At 41.0% G+C, this 23343-nt stretch overlaps 1 protein-coding gene across 1 annotated transcript; it reads left to right on the top strand.

Annotated features, from left to right (window-relative positions):
* On the top strand, positions 1-19540 carry LOC311000948 (solute carrier family 25 member 36-A). Its single transcript, XM_083991870.1, has 7 exons — positions 1-557; positions 2903-3067; positions 6057-6134; positions 8694-8794; positions 15380-15446; positions 15549-15838; positions 16439-19540. Exons 1-7 carry the CDS (start codon positions 517-519, stop codon positions 16630-16632), a joined length of 936 nt encoding a protein of 311 aa, XP_083847996.1. The 5' UTR covers positions 1-516; the 3' UTR covers positions 16633-19540.
* Positions 19541-23343: the final 3803 nt, after the last annotated feature.

Raw genomic sequence — 23343 nt, 5'->3', positions numbered from 1 at the left:
TTCAATTTGAACATGCGAACGGAGCATGATATGGGCGGAGACAACGTGACGTCACGGGGCAGGCTGGCCAATCGCGGCGTGTGCTGTCCAGCCTATGGTTGTACAGTAAATACTATGAGCTCTGCCTCCTTCACTGTCGCTGCAGCGATGAAAGCAGAGGAGAAAACCCAGAGAAACCCCTGCATGAGCCATAAAGCCGTCTGATAGCACTGAGATATTCTTCCTGCGGTCGCTAGCCAGGTGAGGTCGAAGCTTCCCACCGGTTGAGCCGAAGATATCTGTATCGGAGGAGGACCTGAGCCCGCTGAGAGAGGCGGAGGGGGGGTTTGTCGGCCCTCTGCAGTCTGAATCACCGGAGACTCGCCCCACTCGCTGGTTCATCATCGACGTCGTTTGGCCCTTCGACGTGCGCATCCTCACGGAGGGAGAAAGCGACGGGAAGGGACGGGAACCGAGCCCGTGTTTGGCCCTCTGCCGCAGCCCCGAGGAGCGCTGCTTGGCAGGGCATGCTGAATAATGAGCCAAAGGGACACACTGGTTCATTTGTTCGCCGGAGGGTAAGTCACGCAGCGTGTGTCATGTATGAACTGTCTGGATTTGTTTTTAATTTACAGCCACAGCTCTGAAATATGGGATTATTATTCGTCTGGTGTACCTCGTTATTAGGCTAACAAGGACATTTTTTTCACGCAGCGTGTGCACGTCAGTGTCAAAACCGTGAGTTCAAACAACACTTCCGGTGAACACTTCAAAACATGTAACTTTGTACCGTAAATTAAGAAAGGCATAATGAGTTTTAGCATGTATTTGCCTTCAAATACTCCCTTTTGTTTCAGCTGAGTTTTTAAAAAATCGTTTTACACGCCTAAATACATAGTGACAATAATGTATGCTTTTATTTTGAAGGCAAGTTAAATGTATTTCCGGTCTTTCTCTTGTGAGCCTGACTAGGGTCTCCTTTGGTCTCCTGCAGCCACAGGAGTGCAACTCATTATCTCCAGAGATTTAACATTTTAACAACCTGAGAAATTAAATACACGAATGAAATGAAAGGCCAGTTACATTTACAGAATCGGTGGTGTGTTTAACTTATGTATCTTTCATTACTGACAGATAGTAAGAAGTATTGAAATCCCACCTCATAAAAAACAAACAAAGGCTATTTGGGGTTCCAACACATTTTCATGCCAATTATTACCTTTATTTACAGCAGATTAGCATTACCCTGTAAACATCTGTGATAGTATTCATTCCCAACAATACTCATCTGAGGATTTGTACCGTGTTGCATGAACAATAGGTGGAATTATTTTAGTGCTATGCCTTTGTATTTTGCAGTTCCCGTGGCTACTTTCATGAATTCTGTTGTTCATTTGAAAACCACCAAAAAGGCCACAAAGTGTGGACAATACAGTGAGACTGTAGATGAAACATGCACACTGTGCAAGGGCTAAGCAACACTTCTCACTCACAATTCTGCAAATAGGCCAAATGGCTTCTTCATTAAAGCACAAATAAACACAGGTGGAGCACGCAGGTTATACAGTATGTCTTGTTTTTGATTAGTGTAGTCAGTTTCTCTGCCGCTGTTGCCTGTTCTTTTAACCCTGCATTAAACCATTGACATTTAGATATGGTAATTTCATTGCACCACAGCTCTACTTTTATCTCCCTGAAAGTCTGAAAACCACACTCTTGTGTTTTCCAGTCTTCTATAAACACAATCTGATTTGCTTTCCATAAAAATCTGAGCAGGCAGCATTGACTGAGTGCTTCCTCTCACAACCACTGAGCACATACATGCAGCAGCCAGCATAGCCCTGAAAGTAGGCCAAGGGTCACGACTGCCTGTGAGCATGAATGTGGGTCGGTCTTTTGAAAGGTAAATATAGCCGGTGCTACTCTAAAGCGAGCGCTGCTAGAGACATTCTCTGCAGTGGAGATGTTACGATATACCACTCAAGGACTACAATTTGTATTCACTTTACCTCACCTACTGAGCATTTGTATAATTCGTTACAACAGTTAACAAGCGCTTTACAGCTTTGTGGTGGTTTAACTCTGTAGCTTTGTCCATGCAAGTCCTATTGTGGAAAGCACTGAGCCCTTGGTGAAAGCAGAGGGGATCAACCGATGTGCACATATGGCACAGCGACAAACATTGTTTTTAGATGATGTCTGTTAGTCTTTAAATATTATGTACTAATTTCTATCAAATAATGGGATAGACGATACAGTGATATTTGATGCATTAATCAATGCATTATGTTTTTTAGATACTGAGTGTGAGACGGACTGGAATTAGATCAGTTTTAGTTTGTTTACATGCTGCTGATGGCTTCAGTTAGATTAGAGGTTAAAGTCCAAGCAACATGATCACGAGCTTCTTTGGTTCATTTGTAAACAGTCTTTATTTATGGTGTGTGTGTTTGTGTGAGTTCAGCTAAACAGCAGTCTTAATTTCTCATCTTCTCGAATAGCAAAAGGTCAGCTAAGTGGTTACAGTTACACTGAGCCGTAGTCGGTTTCCTCTGGACTTAAACCAGTCAAATACCCAAAAAGTACAGTCTACTCTTGATTGCAGACACATTGCAGTATCACAACATCAGGTCATGGTGTGTAGATGTCTGCCTGTTCCTAGATAATTATAGAGCTAAAATAAATAACAGATTATGTTACCAGTGGGTGGGGAAATACACAACAAAAGAAATGGGCACAATATGGATGTGATTTTGAACAAATGTAGTAATCTAATAATGATATTAGAGTTGGACATTTACATAATGGATGAGCCAAAAAGAACATAGAAAACTAAATGTCAGTACACATGTCAGTATTTTGATCTGTCCCTTTCTTGCCTCGTTGTCCTTGTGTTTGAACCAATTCCCTGATTACTTTGTAGATGTGGAGGCACCGTGGGCGCTATTTTGACTTGTCCTCTGGAAGTGGTGAAGACCAGACTGCAGTCCTCCTCCATCACGCTCTACATCTCTGAAGTCCAGCTCAGCACCGTCAATGGAGCCAGTGTGGCCCGTGTCGCTCCACCAGGGCCCTTGCACTGTCTCAAGTAAGGAGGATGATGTTACTAGCTTTTCTTTATCAGGTTTCAACGCAGTTGGGAAAACATACCAAATTGTGAATTCTTGTTTTTAAGTAGATATTGTGTTGGGATTATGTCGTATGACGTAACCTCAGTTTTGTGTTTTCTGGTCTGAGTGTAAGTTGAAAAGCACAGTGACTATTGATACTAATATATTTCCATTTCCATTTTCAAAATATTTCTCTATAGATAAGGGAGATAAGGGTATGAACAGCCATTGGGTTATTACAAACAGGAGTTAACTTGACACAAATTGTAATGATAAGACGCAAATGTGCAGCAGAAATTGAGGCAAAGGCATTGATTGGTTTCAAAATGTGTCGGCCTGCCAGAAAATTTGGAGTTACCCTGAGTTGTGTAACATAGTCAATGAGCAGGAAGAACAATGTCTAAAAGAGACAAATGAAATTCCTGCTAAGTTTTGAGCTGTGACACAAACAGACTGTGTTTGTCCTCTATGCATATATGCTCATATGCTGTAATTATCACACAGCTTTTTATAACCAAAAAACACAACCTGAAACAGTCCATTGTGCTTTCCAGTGATTTTGTGACAATTGTAACTATAATCTCACCGTGAGTTATGAGTTTTAAAACAGTAGTTGCTAAGAACAAATGCTTTTGGAGTGTAATTATTTTCTTCAGTCTGAGATGGAGTGTTACATCACCATAAAATAACACTTGCAAAAAAAGAAAAAGACATCAACACGTTGTCAACAGCCAGTGGATTTGGCCTATTGGCCTATCCCCAAAGTATCTATTTCTGTTTTGCTCAACTCATTTGGATATGGTTTGAATCATTGTGAAGCCGAACAACATCATGGTATCACAAAATGGAAAAGAACTGTTTGCAGATATCCTTAAACTGCCCCAGGGACATTTTTGATTGTAAAGGAATTCCCCCTTTTTGGGGAAATACTGATTTGATAGATAACCACAGAATCTTCCATCAAAATACTTCAGCTCATAATTTATTTTAAGTTTCGTTTTTGGCCCTTAAGCTCTGTGATTGTGGGAGTAGGCTACAGTACTTTCTTTAGACTACTACTTGGAAACCTGAGTAAGAAATACCCAAAGAATTGTTCTGTTTTTCCTGCAATATGATATGTCATATGTCATTACTCCTTTCATTAAACACAAAGAAAAGATGGGAAGTGAGAGTGTAGGGGAAACTGACACTGGTTAGGTGTTTATTTTTGAGCCTACTAAAAACAACTGTGGCTGGAAACTTGTAATCCATGTTGGACGCCCTGAAGAATAAACAGCGTTTAAATAAATATTCAACATGGCCACAGAACCTTACTCTTGTCTGTCACCATGTATGTCACGCTGTGTTAAACATGCTGCATAATGCAAAAGCTACTGTGTGTAGAATTTTCCACTGCCAAATGCTTGTGTTAATTGTTTTGCAAATTAGGTGTCTTTGACAAATTATTAATCTCCTGTTTTACTGCATGTTTCTGCATAAATGTTGCTTTTTAACACGGATTTACAGGAAATTCAGCTTTATAGGTCAAATACTAATCAGACACTAGGATAGATGGTGGTGTTTTTCTCTTACATTTGTTAGGCTGAAAAATTGATTTGTTCACACAGGCTGTCAAAGTGGAAATGTTTTCTTTGCAGCGTTTCTGCCTCAATGAGACTTTGTTATCAACACTTTCTTCAGGATTTTGTTCAGTAATACTGGACTGATGCCCGCTTTTGAGAGATTGCAGTTAATCTGGGCATTGTTTTGAGCTCAACATTGGTTTTATGGTGGCATAGGCCAACTTCTTGTGTTGTCCTTGAGCTACAACAGACAGTGTATGCCACGATTCAGAGTGGAACAGGGCAGAAAATGGCTGAGCAGTATGGCAGGGAGAGTAAAAAAAAAAAAAGGAATCAAAATGTCTCAACATGCACCGCAGTGCTGGCCTACTTCCATTGAGAACACTGCCACTGTATGAGGAGATATCATACACTGTTAAATCATTTCTGAGGTGGTGTTTAACCATGAGTATAGCTTTGCAAATAGGGTTAGTTTGAAGGCAGAACTCACAACCCCCAAGCTGAGCAAAATACTGCATTACTGCTCTAGTATGGATTTGGGCCATTTCTTGTTTTTAATGGTCTGGGTCAGGTTTAGTCTAGCCACTATCATAAGAATGTTTATGTCTCCCATAAGACCTTTTTTTTTAAATCTGGCGTGGAAGACCATCTTTTGTGTTTTGTGTCCCTTTTATTTCTTTCCAAGAGCCCTTTATTGTTTTCTTTGAAAGTAGTTTGTATCAGTGAATGAAAAAAGGTGCAACAAATGAAGGCGCCCAAGCCGTGTGTATTCTGAATGAGGTTACTGGGTTAGACTGGAGACAGGTGGAGTCTTTGAAGTCAGGTACCAACATGTGTGGTGACCTCATTACCACTATCAACACCCACAGATCTGGGTCACTGTGGGTGACACCTGTCATTTCATCTTTTTTTTTTCTTAGGCTATCCAGTATGTTGATAGTGAGACAGTGTATAATGCCAGGCTGTATTGAGTGTCAACTTTTGGCAGAAGGCCCAAGAATTTACTGGTCTATCTGCTTGGAGCGCCCACATCAGACATAAATTTAGCCACAAACAGAAGTTGTGCCAAATGAAATGCTGTCTCAACAGTTTGACCTGCACTTTGAAGGACTTTCTAATTCCAGTGGCTCTTTTCTATGACCGTAAAGCACATGAGGTATATATATATATACCTCATATATATATATATATAGTGTGTGTGTATATATATATATATACATTATATATAGCTGTCTTCCCAGTCCTCCAGCCAGTCGTGTGATTATTAATACCCAATGGTGTACATTTTTATGAAGTATAATTCATGGATATTAAATGCACTGTATTCTTTCTCTGCACTCTAATGGAATAACCAATTAAACTCAAACAGACTTGTTAAATGAAATGTTTTCTGCCTCTTTTGCAGGTTAATTCTAGAGAGAGAAGGACCTCGTTCACTCTTCAGAGGACTGGGACCCAACCTTGTGGGTGTGGCACCTTCCAGGTATGTCCACTATTATCTACAGTATTGTGTTCACCCATCTTCTTACTTGAGCCTTCATGCCCAGGCTATCTTGAGCAAAGAGAAAAGTAAATAACCTTTGCTTCTATATCTGATCTCACACAGTTATCTGTTATCAAAAAAGTGAAGGCATGTCTGCGTCATTTATTTCACACCTTACATGAAAACTAGGCAGTAGTCACACATTTCTTTGCCTAGGAATACATCTGCTGCTGCAAAATCTTCTTTGCTTTTTTTCCCTAGTTCCCAGCTCACTTGGAGCTTAATGTTGACAGTAATAATAGCAGGTCACAAATACACAAATGAATAGAGCTAAAGTCATGGAAATGCAACGGAAATCTGTGCTGCAAATCCCAGCGGAAATGAGCAGGTTCTCTCACCCTTAGCTTAGCTGGTTATGGTTGCGTAACAGCCTGGAGTCAGTCAATCAGAGTCTGAATGAGACTGCAGCAACTGCAGGCGTTGGCCAGCTGTGGCAGTGACTGATGCTGTTGTGTGTTATCATCACAATGGGGTTCCTATATTAAGGCAGTTGTGTTTGTTACTAATCTCCCTGCCCTTGATCTGTCTAGTTCATCCTAGCTTCCGCTGCATCACATTGTCATCCTCTGCCCGTAGGTTCATTGTATATCCGTCTCCCTCTCTGACTCATCCTTTCCATACTCCTATAGTCTGTTTCTATTTCTCCTGCCTTGTATGCCAACTCATGGTCCTTCACTATCAATCCTGTGTGACGCAGACTCTCTGAGGGGTGTGTCTTGTGTGTGTGTGTGTGTTTTCCCCCCTGTGGGCTAGTTGTCCAGCTGTAGAAGTGGCAGCTTATTTCCTACTCACGACAGCTATAGCAAACGGCGCTATAGGATGTTGTTGTTACATAAGTGTGAACCAGATGAACTCTATGCCGTTTTATGTAGCAGTTTAAATCCTAAGGTTTTCTGTTTTTCTGCAGTTCCAGACTGCGCCACATTACAGAAACAATGCATCACATACAAACTGCATATTTGTACCTAATTGTCTCACCACTTCACTGAAGCTGCATCACACTAAGCAGTGTATGTGTGTATGTTTTTGTTGTTCTTTCATTCAGAATTTCTTGTAATTAAAAATGTTATTTGGTGTCAGTTGCTGCTTTGGGATCTTAAATAGAATTCAAAATGTAGCATTTTGATAGGTATGACATTTAGACATTTTTAAAGGCAGTCTTTTTTTTTTGCATTTCACAGGTCTGTTCACAAACATAAAAAATGCCAACTCTGAACACTGAGGCAGATCAATTTGCACATTTATTTTAGGATTAGACATGAAAACACCTAACGAGTAGTCTGTCCCTCACGGTAATTGGTAAAAACTCCCTCATTTTTAAAAAGTTTTTCAGTTGAGGAGTCAGAAGCAACACAAAATCTTCACTCATTATTCAGAGCAGCCAGATTCATCACTTCAGTCTTCAGCTGCAGGTTAAATGTAATTGATTCTTCAAGGAAGATGCTCAAAAAAAAAAGAAGAAAAAAAAGGCCAATGCACTATGAGTTATTGATCAACATGCAGCCATCAGTGCCTGCCAGCGGAAGATTCCAGTTTTGAAGATGTATGGCAATTTGAAACGTTTCCACTCCATTTAATCAATGTCTATCGTAGTCAGCTTGAGCGTTAGATGTAATATAACTGAATGAAATTACTGATTTATTACTTCATTTCTCTGTGAGAGGAGGTCTGGGTTGCCAGGCTACACAGTTATCTCTCCTGTTATAATTAGGAAACAGCACACTGACGCTGGAAAGCCAAAAACATCTTCTAATGCTAATGAGTGCACGGTTCAGTGGGGATGCTGCCGGCGTTCATTAGCAGCACACACTCCTCAGACGTGCGTATGGAACAGCTTGCACCAACAGCATCACTCGTTACGTAGGAGAGATGCACATACTGTACAAATGCAGAGCCGAGCCGCTCACATAATTCATCTGCAGAGGAACATGATGATGTCGTGCATGCTCTCAGCTCAGATTCAGGGCAGGGAGGAGAGGTCACGCAGTTTAATTCCACTCAGCAGAAATGTTGACTAAATCCTGTGATTTTTATTTAGCGAGAAGCAACCAGAATCATGAGAGATAAATCTGCTACTAAAGCATGCCATGAAATTGAGACACACGCACATACGCACGTTCAGTAAGCACAGATAAACTCCTCTCCGTGGCTTGTTTTTATATGGGATATTAGCTGGCCCTGCTCTATTCTGCTGCAAGTGTTCATGTACAATTCAAACATTATTTTGTTTCAGGTGGTTGAAATACTAAATCATTTCCTATTATGCTATTCTTGATATAAACCACACGGTTTCACAATTTGCCCTTTTGTTTTTTTTAATTTACGTAAATGATGGTTACAGTTAATGAGTACAATTAAATTCCTTCATGCTGAACATTGTTTTTGGCTGCAAACAGTGCCCTTATTCAGCATGATCAGTGTTGCATGTGTGGGAAATGAAGCAGCATTACCCTCTCCCAGTGTTTTCTAACCTCTGTGTTGTTTGTTGTTTTGTCACAGGGCGATCTACTTTGCGGCCTATTCAACAGCTAAGGAGAAGCTGAATGGAGTGCTGGAGCCAGACTCCACCCAGGTGCACATGGTGTCTGCTGGGATGGCAGGTAATGACAGCTCCCTCTCCCCCTCCCTTCTGTCTGTTGGTCTGTCGCTGTCTGTTAAATCTGCCTGTTTGTCTGTCTGTCAGTCTGCCTGGGCAGTGTAGATCACCAGTGGGTTTTATTTATGGAAAAAAAAAACATGTTAAAGAAGTATTTAGTTTGTCGTCATGAGACAAATTTCTTTTTTTCTTTATCTTTTCATCACCCCCCCCCCCCCCCCCCCCCCACAATTTGTAGTATCCCTGAAGTTTCACTTCATCACCACCCCCTCTCCCCTTTCCATATACATGTGTGGGATGGGGGGGTCTTCACAAATTTAAAAGCTTGTGGATATTTAAAGCATGCAAAAGCTAACTAATACTCTATGTTTTAAGTAAGCATTACATAGCTCTTTCATGTATAGAAATATTACATATAAACAATAGGGGGTTAAACAGAAAGCACAATTTAAGACTCTCAGGATCAAACCGACAAACTTGAATGTGGTGACAGACAGTAGTCTCACTAGTTTACTGTGACACCAACCTATGAAAGATATATGTATCCATGTTGTACACGCTGTACCTTCTACAGTCGAGGTATTTCAAAGTAAAGAGTCTATCTGTCATCTCACTTACATCTGGATATTGAGAAAAATTACCATACATACAGTCACACATTCACATAGTATATCCTTACCACTTACTCTCATCAGATTTTTTCTGAACATGTCCTTTGTCTAAATACACTAAGATAATGCAGTATCTTGTCTCTTCGTGGTGGCCTTGACAGCCCACCTACAGCTGAAGTAACAAAACCTCTTATCAGCACTAAATCCAGATGAGTAACAGCAGCAAGTCAGAGTCAGGCTACAGTGTGCCAGTGCTGGCATTTATCCCATGACGAAAAGAAGAAAACCACATGGTCCTCAAAGTTTAGGTTGTGCTTTCCTCTTCTCCTAGCCCTGTTGTCTCCCCATGTCTTTTTTTTTTTTTAATCCCCCTCGCCCTTCTTTCCTCCTTTTTTTTATTCTTTAATTTTGAGGCCTCTCCAGAGGACTCTGTAAATGGTTTAACATCCCAGTTGTTACTTAAACAGTGTGGTCTGGGCCCCCTTCTTTGCTCTGTGTGTATAGAGGAGAGAGCACGGTCCCCAAAGGTCAACCGGGGCCCCTGGCACTCGGGCGGACACGTCAGGTAGCACCCCATTTCTTTACACTGGTATGATGAAAACCATGGTGATTTTTATGAATATTAGAAAGTTCATGATGGTTATTCATTTGTAATGATAATACCATTCCTCATGGCAGTGTTGTTTGCTGCTGGTTTGTAGTTTTTTTTTTAGGTTCTTCTCTTCATACGGTTTTGTTACTGCTTAGTCTTGACACACACATTCCTCCCTTCCCCTTAGCCTATTGTCTTGTTCCATCAACATAGTAAAGGTAAAGTAATGACACAAAAGAAATGCTAACCTTGTCACTGCCACAGAAGCTTGCAATTGCTGTGCTTTTTGTTTGTTTGTGTTTGTCATCTTCCATCAACACCATTAGTGCCTCATGTCTTTACAAGAAGAATGAGTTTTCAAGGAGAAGCTCTCCCCCAGATCGCAGGTGCTCCAGTAGGTCACCTGTATAGTGTGTATGTCGTTTATCAAGACTGAGGTCTCCGCTTCATAAAAACACAAATCAATACTTGATACCAATATGCAGTGAAGGTGAAGAATTGTAAAGTAGTGAATGGAAACAACATATGAAACAGACAAAAGAGTCCTGCCCCTCCCCCACACACATTCTTTATCAACATGTTAGTCACATAGCAGTTGAGGATATACTGTAACATGACCTTAGTCCAGACGCCACAAGTGCTGGTCAGCTGTCTTCATGGGCAAACATCTGTGTCACTGATTTACACAAACACCCCATTGTCTTTCATATGCACACGTTTTCCACACTCTCCTTCAAACTCGTCAGCACTGAGAATTAGCAGCTTTAGTGACTGAACCGCTACACTTTACCCAGATGCTGGAAAATTGTTGCCAGTTTTGTAAAGTAACTCTGAGGAGTCACTGCTGTGAATTGTTGGCCTCCTTTCTCCGCAGGGAAAGGAGGTTAGGCTACTCCTTTTTTTTCTCTCGGCAGTTAATCTAAAGCATGTTTGTCTTCTCTGAATGTAGGTCAATCTCGTGTGGAGAGACCGCACAGGCATTATGAGCTATAGAAAGATCACAATGCAGTACATGCAGTGGCAAGCCAATATGCAGATACAGTTATTCACGCTGAGGTTCAACTCAGGGACGTGGTAGCTTGTATTGGCGGCACATGGATCTACTTAACAAAATTACTAAGCTGGCAAACGAGTGGGGTTCACTTCCACCACCGGAGAGGTCTGTTACTTTGTGCCATGTGTGAATTTTGTGACTGCCCTGGTTGCCCTGTTAGGTTTATACAGTGGCATGAATTTAGTACATAGTGTACACTGTTCACACATTTTATCTTTTATATAAATATTAATGATAAATTAGTCAATTTTTTGTTTATTTACATTTTACTCCATTACTCCAATAATTTAAAATTATGAATATTTATAAGACTTTTTCTACAGGCTGAAAAATACTTAATTAAAGGTACATTGTGTAAGAATTACTCCCATCTAGCGGTGATCGCAAGCAACTCAGTTGTATTTTTCATGCTGCATTCACGTGAAATCGGTCACAGCCACTGCAGGTAACAGCTTAACTCTTTCGCGACCATTGACGAGTAAACTCGTCACAGCCTGCCGAACGTTCACGACCATTGACGAGTAAACTTGTCAAAACCGTTTTTGTTTTTTTTTACAGATTACGATAATAGACACTCTGAGGTACCCTGTGTGTGAATATGGTAGTCCTCTGATATGTAAAACTATTTTAAACTAAAATCAAAACATAATGTTTTTTATAAACTGTGTGATTTTGGTTTTGTTTGAGTAATCGGTCTCCTTGAACGCTGCTCTGGGGACAGCGTGCAGCGCTGTGCGGCTGTCGGCTACAGTGTTGCGACTTTCTCGCTGAATCTGGCGACTTTCCAAACCCTCTTGGCGACTTTTGACAAAAGCGGCCGATGACAAATCTGGCGAGTTTTTCCGGTGCTGTTACAAACGTTTCTGGTTTGGAGACTCGGATCTGAAAGCTCGTTATCACTGCTCTCCACGCTGCCACACCCCCCAGATTTGCCTACAAATATATTTATTTAGCCGTAGAAATGATTTGGGAGACATACCACACTGCAGATTACCGGTAAAATTAGCAGATTGCCACTTGACACAAAAGTGCGTTTTTCTCTGAAACTAGAGCGGGAGCTCCGTTTTTGGAGAAACCCAGCTCTCTTCTTCTACTTCGTACTCATGAACGAAACGGCGGAAAAACTCGCCGTTTTTTCGAGAAGCACGTTGGAAAGTCACTCTTCAACCACGTGAAGACCGTTTGTTTCTAGGTGATGTACAGAGTTCGGTTCGACGTGAGAAAAAGGTAAACAAATAGCCAAAAACATGTGGTCCTGAGCGGATGTGCTGAGGAATAAGTGTGGTCGCGAAAGAGTTAAACAAGCCTTTATGTAAACAAGTGGCCCGTCAGCACGAGGCAAAACAATACACGTGACAATATGTTGTCATGGCGGTGGTATTGTTGACCTGACCCACGTTTTACCGGCTTTCTCTGGACTTCTGTGACTAAAATGACATCTGGTTTGTTACCGACGGCCGTTTTTCCAACTGCACCTGAATGCAGCATTCACGTGCAGTCCTCACAGTCCTCACTGCACCGCGGTGACTTTTCACAGACGCCACCTCGACCTGAGCCGACAGCTCCGGTGTCTCCGCTGAGTTTCCGTGGTTTCCTACCGTCACGCTGCCACTGAATGTAAAAACATGGCGGCACAACATGGCAGCCAGCACCGAGCTTACCCGCTCCATGTAGATATGAATGATATGAACGGTTAATTCAGAGCTTACCGGAAAACTTCAGTTTATTGATGGGGGTAATTATTGATGAATGAAAAACGTACTTTTGAAAGAAATAATCGATTTTTGTGAATAGATAACAGGAGAAGTTACACAATGTACCTTTAAGTATTTTTATTTTGTGACATCATATCCTGTGACATTGAAGAAGACTTGCTTGATAACTCCTGTAGCTGTTATTTGATGCATTCTTTGCAGAAACAGGTTGGCTCTCTAGAGACACAATTTTATTCATGTTATTCAAGGACATTTTAATGTTATTTTTAAATCTATCCCAGTTTTTACAATATCAGGTTTGGGCCAGAGTGGTATTTGGGGCGGACTGAGTTAAATTTACTGTTCCACCTCATTTCACTTCAAGTTTTCATCACATTCTCGTAAAACAGTCTCCTCACTCCTTTCATCACCATCGTCCACCAATTAGTCTGTTGAACACAACGACAAGGTTAGCATTTCCACCTGCCTCACTTTATTAACAACCATTTTATAAAGCATTTGATTCCGTTCTTTCTCTGATATGTAGAATATAAACTGATAATGGCACAATGATAATGAAGAATAAGTCTTCAATTTTATTTTCTGCCTTTGTGTTTGTACCTGTGTGTCACCTCGCTTCGGTGAGATGGAGCTGGAGGTTTGGACTGGGTTGGCTTTTGTTCAGTCAACATTTTTTCTTTAATCAGGTTGATAAAAGGAGTAAAGGGAGGGGATCAATTATTATAAAGTGAAAGTAAAAGAAATGTAAAACAATTTAATTGAACGAATAACAGTAAGTTAGAGGGCATGGGGGCATAGAGTTGGGATAAGGATTTGGGGAAAGATGGGGGGGAGGTCAGTCCTTCACCTCCCATCTCTTCCTCATCTACCTGTACAGTACCAGTGGGTTGGGGTGGGTGGTTGTTGGGGTTGGGGGGGTGGATGTGACTGCTGCTTGTGTGTGACTGTGGTACAGAAAAGCCTGTGTCTATTTTAGGGCTTTACTGTAAAGCTTTCACCCCTGCGTGATTTGGTGGGACACCCCCGCCATCTGAGCCCCCCATATCTGCAGGCTACTAGCTGCAGCGGGGAGGAGCTGGAGGAGCTTTGCCCCTCCCTCGTGAGTACACACCATAGACGCTACTTCCTTCTACTTCCCTCTTTTTTCTTCTACTTCTTTTTGTTCTGCTCTTCTTCTCTTCAACAGACCTGTGTCATCCTCTCTTCTTCACGCAGTTGCCTTAACGTACGGCTCTGTTGCATTGATACTCTAGACTCAGGCCTCTTATAGACTCGCCCTCGTCTAGCTCCTTTCTGCAAATGGCCATGTTTTGTTTCTCTGTCATACATCATTTGCATCAGAGACTTTGTGTCATTTCTTAATGATACAAAGTGCTCATTAAGTAACTTTACACCCTACATATCAAACTTATATTACCTGCTGTTCCTACTTAACAAAAACTATCTATCATCCCCTGTAAGCAGCTCAACACAAACACATGCACACACCCACATCTGCCTGCAGAGATGGGTATTCTAAATGCATTCACGGGGATCTCAGTATTGACTGACCCCCCCCTGTTTTGAAATAAGATAACATTGAGATTGGCTGGAGACCGATGGACATATAAGAACAAGGTTACCCACCACCATTAGGAACTAGTGGCTGCACTAAATTCCACGTCAGAGATTTTCCACTTTTGTGCTGCTGAATAATTGAAGAATCTCATCCAGACACCATCTTGTTTCTCTCTGCTGTCGTAGAAGGGCTTGTTGGGCCAACAGCCTGTCTGTAGTGTCTAACCAGTTAACCACTGGTTTGTTAAATGTTATAGAATAAACACAAAGATATGCATTCATTGACAAATGAGTGAATGCATTCATATTGCTTTGAAATTTAGAGAAATGTCAAAACTATGAGTCAAATCCACTGTGTTTGACTTGGAAGTTGTGTAAAAAAATGTCAACCGGCGTGTGTATTTCAAACCTTGAAAGTGTAATCGTATTAAAGCACCTTTGTAAGCTCTTTAAGATGAGCTTGTGTTATGATAGAGAACAAACTGATGTTCATTAGAACAAGAGCTCTCATTAGCATTTAAAAGAAATGAATCAGACTGCAGTAGAATAACAATCTGCCACACTCAAAGTTCTAAAATGAATTTGCTGCTTGGCCTCATTTCTCAGTGGTTGCAGTTAGATATTTTCTTATGATGATTTAAAAAAAAAAAAAAAAAAAAAAGCTTAAAGCCTCTGCCTTTTTGTGCTGTTGTTAGTTATAATAGTAATACGTTACCTTAGGAACAGAGCTATGTTTTTTACATGCACCTGAGTAACATTTCACATGAAGAGGATCAATATATAATGTGTACATTTTTGTCTTATGCATTAGTGATTTTTTTTTTTTAAGAAATTGATATAAATTTAATCTGAGTTTGTACAGTAAATGATAATTCTCTGTAGGAACATTAGATTGAAACAACTGATTAAAAAAACGCCAAAGCCAGTTGATCCTGTTTAGTGAAGTGCTTTCTCACTGTCCTTGCACAGTATAGAATATTCACTATTGTTGATTATGCTTTGTTTTTGTCCAAGTGTCTCTGCATCTGTCTGAACCTCTGACCTCTTTTGAATTCCCCAGGGTTCACCGCCATCACAGCCACCAATCCCATCTGGCTGATCAAGACCCGTCTGCAGCTGGACGCCAGGTGAGGAATTTACAATCGTAATGTCACACAGGGTTTTAAGCATACAGTAATAAGAATGAAATGCCACTATCAATAACTTTAACGTCTTTTTTGTGAACACAGAAACCGGGGTGAGCGGCGAATGAATGCATTTGAGTGTGTGCGGCGGGTGTACCAGATGGACGGGCTGCGAGGTTTCTACAGGGGCATGTCAGCCTCGTACGCTGGCATCTCTGAGACTGTTATCCATTTTGTCATCTATGAGAGCATCAAACGCAAACTGCTGGAGTCCAAAGCCCACGCCAGCATGGACGAAGAGGAGGAGTCCGTCAAAGATGCCTCAGACTTTGTGGGCATGATGCTCGCAGCAGCCACCTCCAAGACCTGTGCCACCTCCATCGCCTATCCTCACGGTACTCGTCCATCTCACTTAAATCATCTTTCTTTTTCTTTTTCCTCTTAAAGGACAAGACTACCGATGCTCCTGTTTTTCTTCATGTCAACCAATCCTATTGGCCTGCCTTGTTCTTTAAAGGGAACTGTTAGTTTGCTGCCATATTGACTTGAAAGTGTTTAACCTTAAAGAGCCATTGTTTAGTTAATGGTAAATCTATCTATTGACAAATAATGACCAAATATGGTGGAGTAATGAGATGGTTTTAAAATGTAATGGTAAATTCCACCACAGAAAATGAAGGGTGCCTAATTCTTCTGTTGTTTATAGGCCCTAAAGATAAGAATAGATTTAAAGCACTGAGACAGGTTGCATTTTGAGTAAGGCAGTGACTCATTTTTTGGTGCTGAAAAATATCATGGTCCACTTGTGCTATAAATATCAGTATCATTCTCCACCTACGTGCGCAGCCCACAGCTGAATGCAACAATTCAGATACCTTCTGTTTGGATTGTCTCGAGTCATTCTGGGACATTAAACTCAGTGTCTCTAGCAGATTAATTAGTTTGTAGTGTAGTAGTGTATCTAACAGTTTTCTTCCTTCACTCTCATATTGCAGAAGTGATCCGCACACGGCTACGAGAAGAAGGCAGCAAGTATCGTTCCTTCTTCCAAACTCTGCTCACGGTACCCAAGGAGGAGGGATACCGGGCACTGTACCGTGGCCTAACCACCCACCTCGTCCGACAGATCCCCAACACCGCTATCATGATGTGCACCTATGAAGTGGTGGTCTACCTGCTTGGCTGTTAGCCCACCAGAGTTGCCTCCTTCCTGTTAAGAGAAGGAGACGGTTGGCAAGTGACTGAGAAAGATGCCCCTCGGCAAGTGCGGATGAAATGTCAAAATGAAGACCAAAGGAAAACTGAAGATAGTCTAGTGGACCAGGAAAGGACGAATGGAAAACACATGAAGAAAAAGAAAGGAGGAAATTGTCATCAGCATCACCACCTCAAGTTCCCTTTATCAAGCTGCTGGAACAGATAGAGGGCACTATATGTCACAGAAGAGGTAATATGGGTGGAAAAGAGAGGAAAGACACAGGAAACAGAAGGTACCTCTTATGGAAAAGATTTTAAGCACATTTCAGTGGCCTTAATAGAATGGGTTTTAGTTGGTATCATTCTCTCTGAGTGGAGAGTTAAAACTGTGTTTTCCGCTCTCATAGAGAGTAGATTCTCTAAAGGGGGAATGCTTGGCGACATCTTTACTTGACAGGAAAGTTGATAACTAAATGAAGGTTAAGTTCAATAATTCAAGAATCTCTACTTGGCACTTTTCTGCTCTTGCTTCAGTGCTGTGAAACTACTGTACAATTAAACAAGTTGCAGTTTGTACAATTAAACAAGTTGCAGTTTGTACAATTAAACAAGTTGCAGTTAAGGAATGTTATTTCAAGGTCAAATGTCAGAAGGAAATTTGCTTCTGAAGACAAGGCAAGTCATGTAAACCCACCTATCTTTGCACTACAGAAAGTGTGGCTTCAAGCATTCCCCTCTGAACACTGCAGCTGAACCTCCCCCTCCTCATACGCTTGTAGCAGTGCACTCAGTGGCCAACAACACAATGATGAGCTTGTGATGGCCTGTCACTGAAAACACATGCTTCAGACACTAACTAGTGTTTCTAAAGAGTAGGTCGAAAAGCTGACTTTCATTCAGTCTCTGATTTCCTCCAAAGCTCTGTGCCTGGTGGTGACACGCTGAGGCCGAAGCTGGCCTGCGGCGTCGACAGTTTGTTAGAGCTGAAAAGGGATCGTACACAAGGCCAGCTTCCTCCTACAGCCAGTCGCCGCTCAGGGCTTCAGAATCTCGTGTGAAAACATGAGACTGTCGTGTCCGTTCTGAGATGTGAAGTGTGCGACTGTCCAAAAGGTACCGAGTCAAAGTATCTACCATTTAGAGTTCCGCTGCTTGAACATAATGTGACGGTGTGAGGGAATGAGTGAGTGGGACGCTGTTGATGGAGTTTCATCATCACCCCATGACCTTTTTGTGAGAATGTGTGCGTGCGTGAGTCTGACACTTTCACCATAATGGTCTATAATGAAGAGTGTGTATGTGTGTGTATGTATGTGTGTGCTTGGTGTGCGTGCGTGTGCATCTGCAGTCATGTGTGCCTGCATGTATAATAAATATCTACTCCAGATTTCCCTCCTATAACTATTAATCTTGCAAGACGTTGTGGGTGTAGAAAAGCTCCTGTACGACACTGGGAGCTTTCATTACCACTCTCATGCCATTCCTTCCTTCCAGTGGCTTCCATCTGACCTGATAACATGCACTTTTGTGGCCTTTCAGGGCTTGTGCTTTGCATTTTATTGTGTGGACAGTATAAACTTGTACATTGTAAAAGAAAAAAAAGTATTACTGTATATCAAATGGTATTTTGCGCAACTGTTCTTATAGCAGATATATTGTACAGTTTAGAGTTCTCAGTAGTTGTGAAGGACGTCCAAATGTGTTTATATATTATAGATACTGTATATGCATATCTTTTTTTTTTTCCTTAGGTCTGTGTATGATCATACTCTAGTTTGCATTTGCAAATGATTGTTTTCATTTTTGTGCAATTTAACATTTGACATGGACTGTTGACATGAGTATTGACGATGCCAGAGTTATTTTCTCATGCTGTCATGTAAACATTTGCGTACATGAAAGCCAACAAAAGCTTCAGTACAATTTTTTCATGGTAATATTTGTGCTGGAGTGTTGGTTAGTCATTTTAAAGCATTTATAAAAAAAAAAAAAAAAAAAGTGTTCCATTTCAAAAAATTAAGGTGTTTCCATCATTCATGATGTTTACATTGTTACTTACTGTCTGTCAGAATTTTTTTTTTGCCATAACATATTTTTAAAATATCTATAAGTGTTATAATGTGAGAGTTCAAGAACTGGAATCAACAACAGCAATTTGGGATTGTTATAGACTGAATTTAAATCTAGTATTATTAGGGAATATCATTTACTGAAGAGGAATGTTGTCTGTGAGACAGAAAATGTCCACTTTTAAGCTATCACTTCAAAAAGTTCACATGGCTAACTTTTTTTTTTCTTCAAATTGTATCCAAGCACCTTATCAAAATGTGTTCTTTATCACAAGAACTTTAAAACTTAAGTCCTCTCACCACAGCTCACAACTCAATTACAGGAAATCCAGTGCATTCAGCCACAATGTTCTTGAGCGCTCTCATTTCTCTCACCTTGTCGCAGGATCATTTCAGGCAAACTGGAGTGCTGTAACTCATAATAGTTATTGATTTCCTGTCTCCATCAACATGTTGCTAGCTCTTAGCTGCACTCTGTGTGTGGAAAAAAAATTGCTGACTCATTTTAACGTCCATGTTTTCCTGCAAAACACTAATTGCTTTTATGTCTATGGCTCCACTGCAGTAATACTTAAGGTCAAATTACTAAAATGTGACACGAACAGACAACTGGACAAACAGTGCAAACATTTCATTCATGTTTTTTACCTCTCACGTCAGTGTCTGTATGCAATTCAATCTCTTTAGCCTGTAAGCTGGGACTGATACAGTCTCACGCTGGGTTGAATGAAACCTGAATGATGGTCTTTTTTTTGCCAGCTCACTTGTTGATGTGTTTTTGTTTGTTTGTTTTTAAACACAAAAGTAAATAAAAATACATTTGTAATTATAGCCATGTCAGCCTTTTTATTGACTTATTAACATGTACTGTTATAGAAGTATATACAGTACAGTTTGTGACTGAAGTTTAGCATAGGTGACTGTATGGATCATTTATGATGGAAAACCACTACATTTAACATACAGGGTGATTATAATAATCCAGTACATACGTATACCCACTTGCCAGTTTCTTATTTGAAATTGAAATGATAAAAGAACTCTTACAATATAACTAATGGGTTTGATGGGGTCCATGAAGTGTTTGTATTTACCCACTCTTACCAGCAGGGGGAACCAAATAGTTGCATGTTTAATATGCGGAATTCACTGATTTCAGTTTTCTCCTTAATCTCCCAATAATGCAATTGAAAATGCTATAATTAACATTGAAATCACTTAATCAAGTCCTAATTGAAGAGATGAGGGATTTCTTCAACACACACACACACACACACACACACACACACACACACACACACACACACACACACACTATTGTTCATATCTTCACGGCATATTAGGGGTTAGGGTTAGAGACCAATAAAGGTATCGATTCCTGATTATCTGTCTGTAATGGACGTATGCCTGCAGCAGAATTAATAAATGGTTGTGGGTAGATTGAAATTGGAATAATCCATCATTATACATGTTGTGGTTTCATTGCAGTGACTTACATAAAAAAAATGGCCATAAGACATTAGTTTGTATTGATTTTGTGACGCTGCTGTTGGGACCGCACAAACAATTCACACACAGCCCAGAATACAACTCAATGCAAATCAATCAACCCTGTTCTGTTTTACTTAAGCGAAACAGCCTGAATTTCAGACTTTTCAGCGGATCAGTGTATTGATTTTGCGGTTACATACATTAACTGGCTTCCAAACCTCCATCTGAGATGTACACAAGATCAGACGAATAAAGCATGGGGATAATGGTGCCTTCAGGTGCTGTCGGGATCCACATAATCAATGACACGGTGCTAAAACGAATGGAAAAACTTAATATAGCCTACAATTATTTTTAAAAGATATAATATAGACAAAATCATCTTTTGTATGCTTCTGTCTGTCCTGAAAAGTGCTTCACTGTGATAAAAAAGAGTATTTCTAAGATTGTCTGAACCAAGCACAGCCCTCTTTCAAACATGGCAAAACTAAGCAGCAAAAATGCAACGTTTTCTTGTAGGCTAACTTGAACCTTTGCCATTGAAACATTAGAAATAACTGAAATGATTACAGTCAAGGCAGTTAGCCTACTACAATTTGAAATGGCAACTAAAATAAGTAAATATAAATAAAAAATAAAAGTTTGTATGGTTTTGTAAGAAGCAAAACATCTACCCCGAAATCTTTCCATTTTTTTTGTTAATATTATCACTGTTATTATGCTATTATTAGTACCAGTAATATTAATAACAGCTCTAGCAGTAGGCTAGTAGTAATAGGCTAATGGAAGTAGGGTGAAGGGGCATCTCAGAAATTACGAGAAGAACCGAACGCACCGCAAGAGCCTCAACCAATCGCGTCAGAGCAAAACGTTGTGTTGTGGTGGAATCGACCAATCAGCGCTCGCTGTGCGGAGTAAATGGACACTCGGCATCAGGTCCGTGGCTGCTTGGATGTGTCGAGCTGCTAGTTAGTGCAACAAAGGAGCCGTAGCTACACGATTCCAACACATGTAACACCGCTGGAATAACGTTGTTGTCATCAGCGGAGAAGAGGACGGGCCTTGGCTTCCCTGAAGTCCGCAGAAAGAAGCGTCGCACGGGGACGAAAAGAGTGTCTGCTCGGTGAGTGTTTCTCTGTTTACACCGGCTGAACGGGATCTGGAGCACTGGGTTGTGTGTGTGTAGTTGTAACGAGGCGAGCGGACTCCTGTGTTTTCATACCAAAGTGTCTCCACTGCGTTTTACACTGCTGACTTTGGTGGTGTGAGGTTCAGTTTCACTTCTTCTCTCTCCCCCCAAATCACTTTTAGTTTGCCATGTCACAGTTGGCCGATGAAGTTGTGGTGCTCTCTCACCTGGACGTGCATGAATTCATGAGAACTGTGCCTGTCTGCTTTTCACATGGTTATCTCCGTGGTCAACCGATGTCACTCTGTCATTGAACGTCACATAGCAAGAGATGGAGAGATTGAATATCTGTATCTGATGCCCGAATTGTGTGTGCTTTGAGCATTTTAAGAATAAGCTGAACTTGTTTCTCACCTGATTGCATGACTGAGTTGCAAGTATTTCAACCAAAAACTGATATTTCTTACCAAGGTTGTTTTTCATTTAAATAATTTCCAACCTTAAAGAAAGAAACAATTTGATAAAATTAGATAACAGCCACAACTGACAGTCCAAAATGCAAAAATCTTTAAACAGATAGGCTATGACAATAAAGCAGGTTTTGGCCCCTGGGTTACTAGGCCTACTAGGCTACTTTATAATGATTAGCTACCTAATAAACAAAGAAACCAAGGGTTAAATGATTATAATTTAATCTAGTCTGAAGACACTTAGTAGCCTATTGTAATAGAAAGGAAAGGTTTTCCAGCAGAGTTATGGGAGTAGCCTAGATCAATGCTGAACTGCATTGTGTGTAGGTATAAGATAGGTAAGGTGACAAGGACATGGAAAATGGAGAGCAGATGGTAGCCTACATGAGCAGGGAGGGGAGGAGAGGAAAGAAGAGTGGGTATAGAGATGCTGGAGAGAGGGGAAGGAGAGATTGGAGAAGAGGATGATTGAGAGAGAAAGAGGGAAAAAAAACATAAAAACAAAAAAGGTACACTTGGTACTCACTTCTCCCTCACATGCGCCACGATCGCTTAATTTGGTTTACTAATAAGTATTAGGCAAAAAAAAAAGGTGTGTGGGTGGGTGGAGTCTGCTGTTTGACGGATGACCTGTCGAGATCAGGGAGGGGAGGGTGGTCGGACAGTGTGGGGGGAGAGCGAAGGATAGAGAGATGGAGGAGGAGGACGGGACGGAGCATTGTAATGTTGACAGGGGGTCATTTATCTGTCTGCTGGATCTGACTGGCCGGGCACTATGGGAGATCCGGCTGCTCACCAGCATCTCCCCTCCTCACCACCTGTCTCTCTTTCTTCTTGTCTTTCATCCTTACATCACCATGTCCCCATGTCTCCTTTTTATTTACATGCCATTTGTCTTCTCCACATGCACCCGTTTGTCCCTTGTCCTCACCCTTCATCTCCCTGTTCTTCTCTCCCTCTCTCTCAGTTTTCAGATTTCAGAGTTTAATTTGAAATTAATAGTTAACATGTCTTCTGTGAATACACTTCAAATGGTCCTTGAAGCAATTAAAACACTGTTGTTTTCCTCTGAAAATGTTGCCTTTTCTGGTCTCACTGCGCATCCTTAGCGTTTTTGTCTCTCCTCCTCCCCCTAATCTGTTTTCTTTCTGTCTTATTTCCTGCTTTTTCTCTCCCTTTTTGAAAATCTCCCCCTTTTCCCTTTATCCCTCCAGAGGGACTAATAAGCGGCGTTATGAGTCAGTGTGAGCAGAGAGGCAGATGGGATTTAGCTTGTAGGCCAGATAAGGGTTTTTAACTTAGCCGTGTGTCTTATCACACCCTGTCACTGCTACTTAAACTGAACAGATATGGCCTGGCATTATGTATGGAGTGGTAGAAATCCTTAAATTGAGATAGAGGAAGTTCTCTCTGAAGCCTGATGGTGTAATCCCTGTACAGAAGGGTGCCAGTGATGCCAGTGTACTCATTTAAATGCAGCGAAGTGGAGATGGGAGATTCTTCCAGGCAATTTGCAAAGGCAACACTATAGCCTAGGAATTGAC

Source organism: Trachurus trachurus, assembly GCF_905171665.1.
Source record: "Trachurus trachurus genome assembly, chromosome: 17".
NCBI classification, from domain to species: Eukaryota; Metazoa; Chordata; class Actinopteri; order Carangiformes; family Carangidae; genus Trachurus; species Trachurus trachurus.
This window is presented reverse-complemented; position numbering and strand designations above follow the sequence as displayed.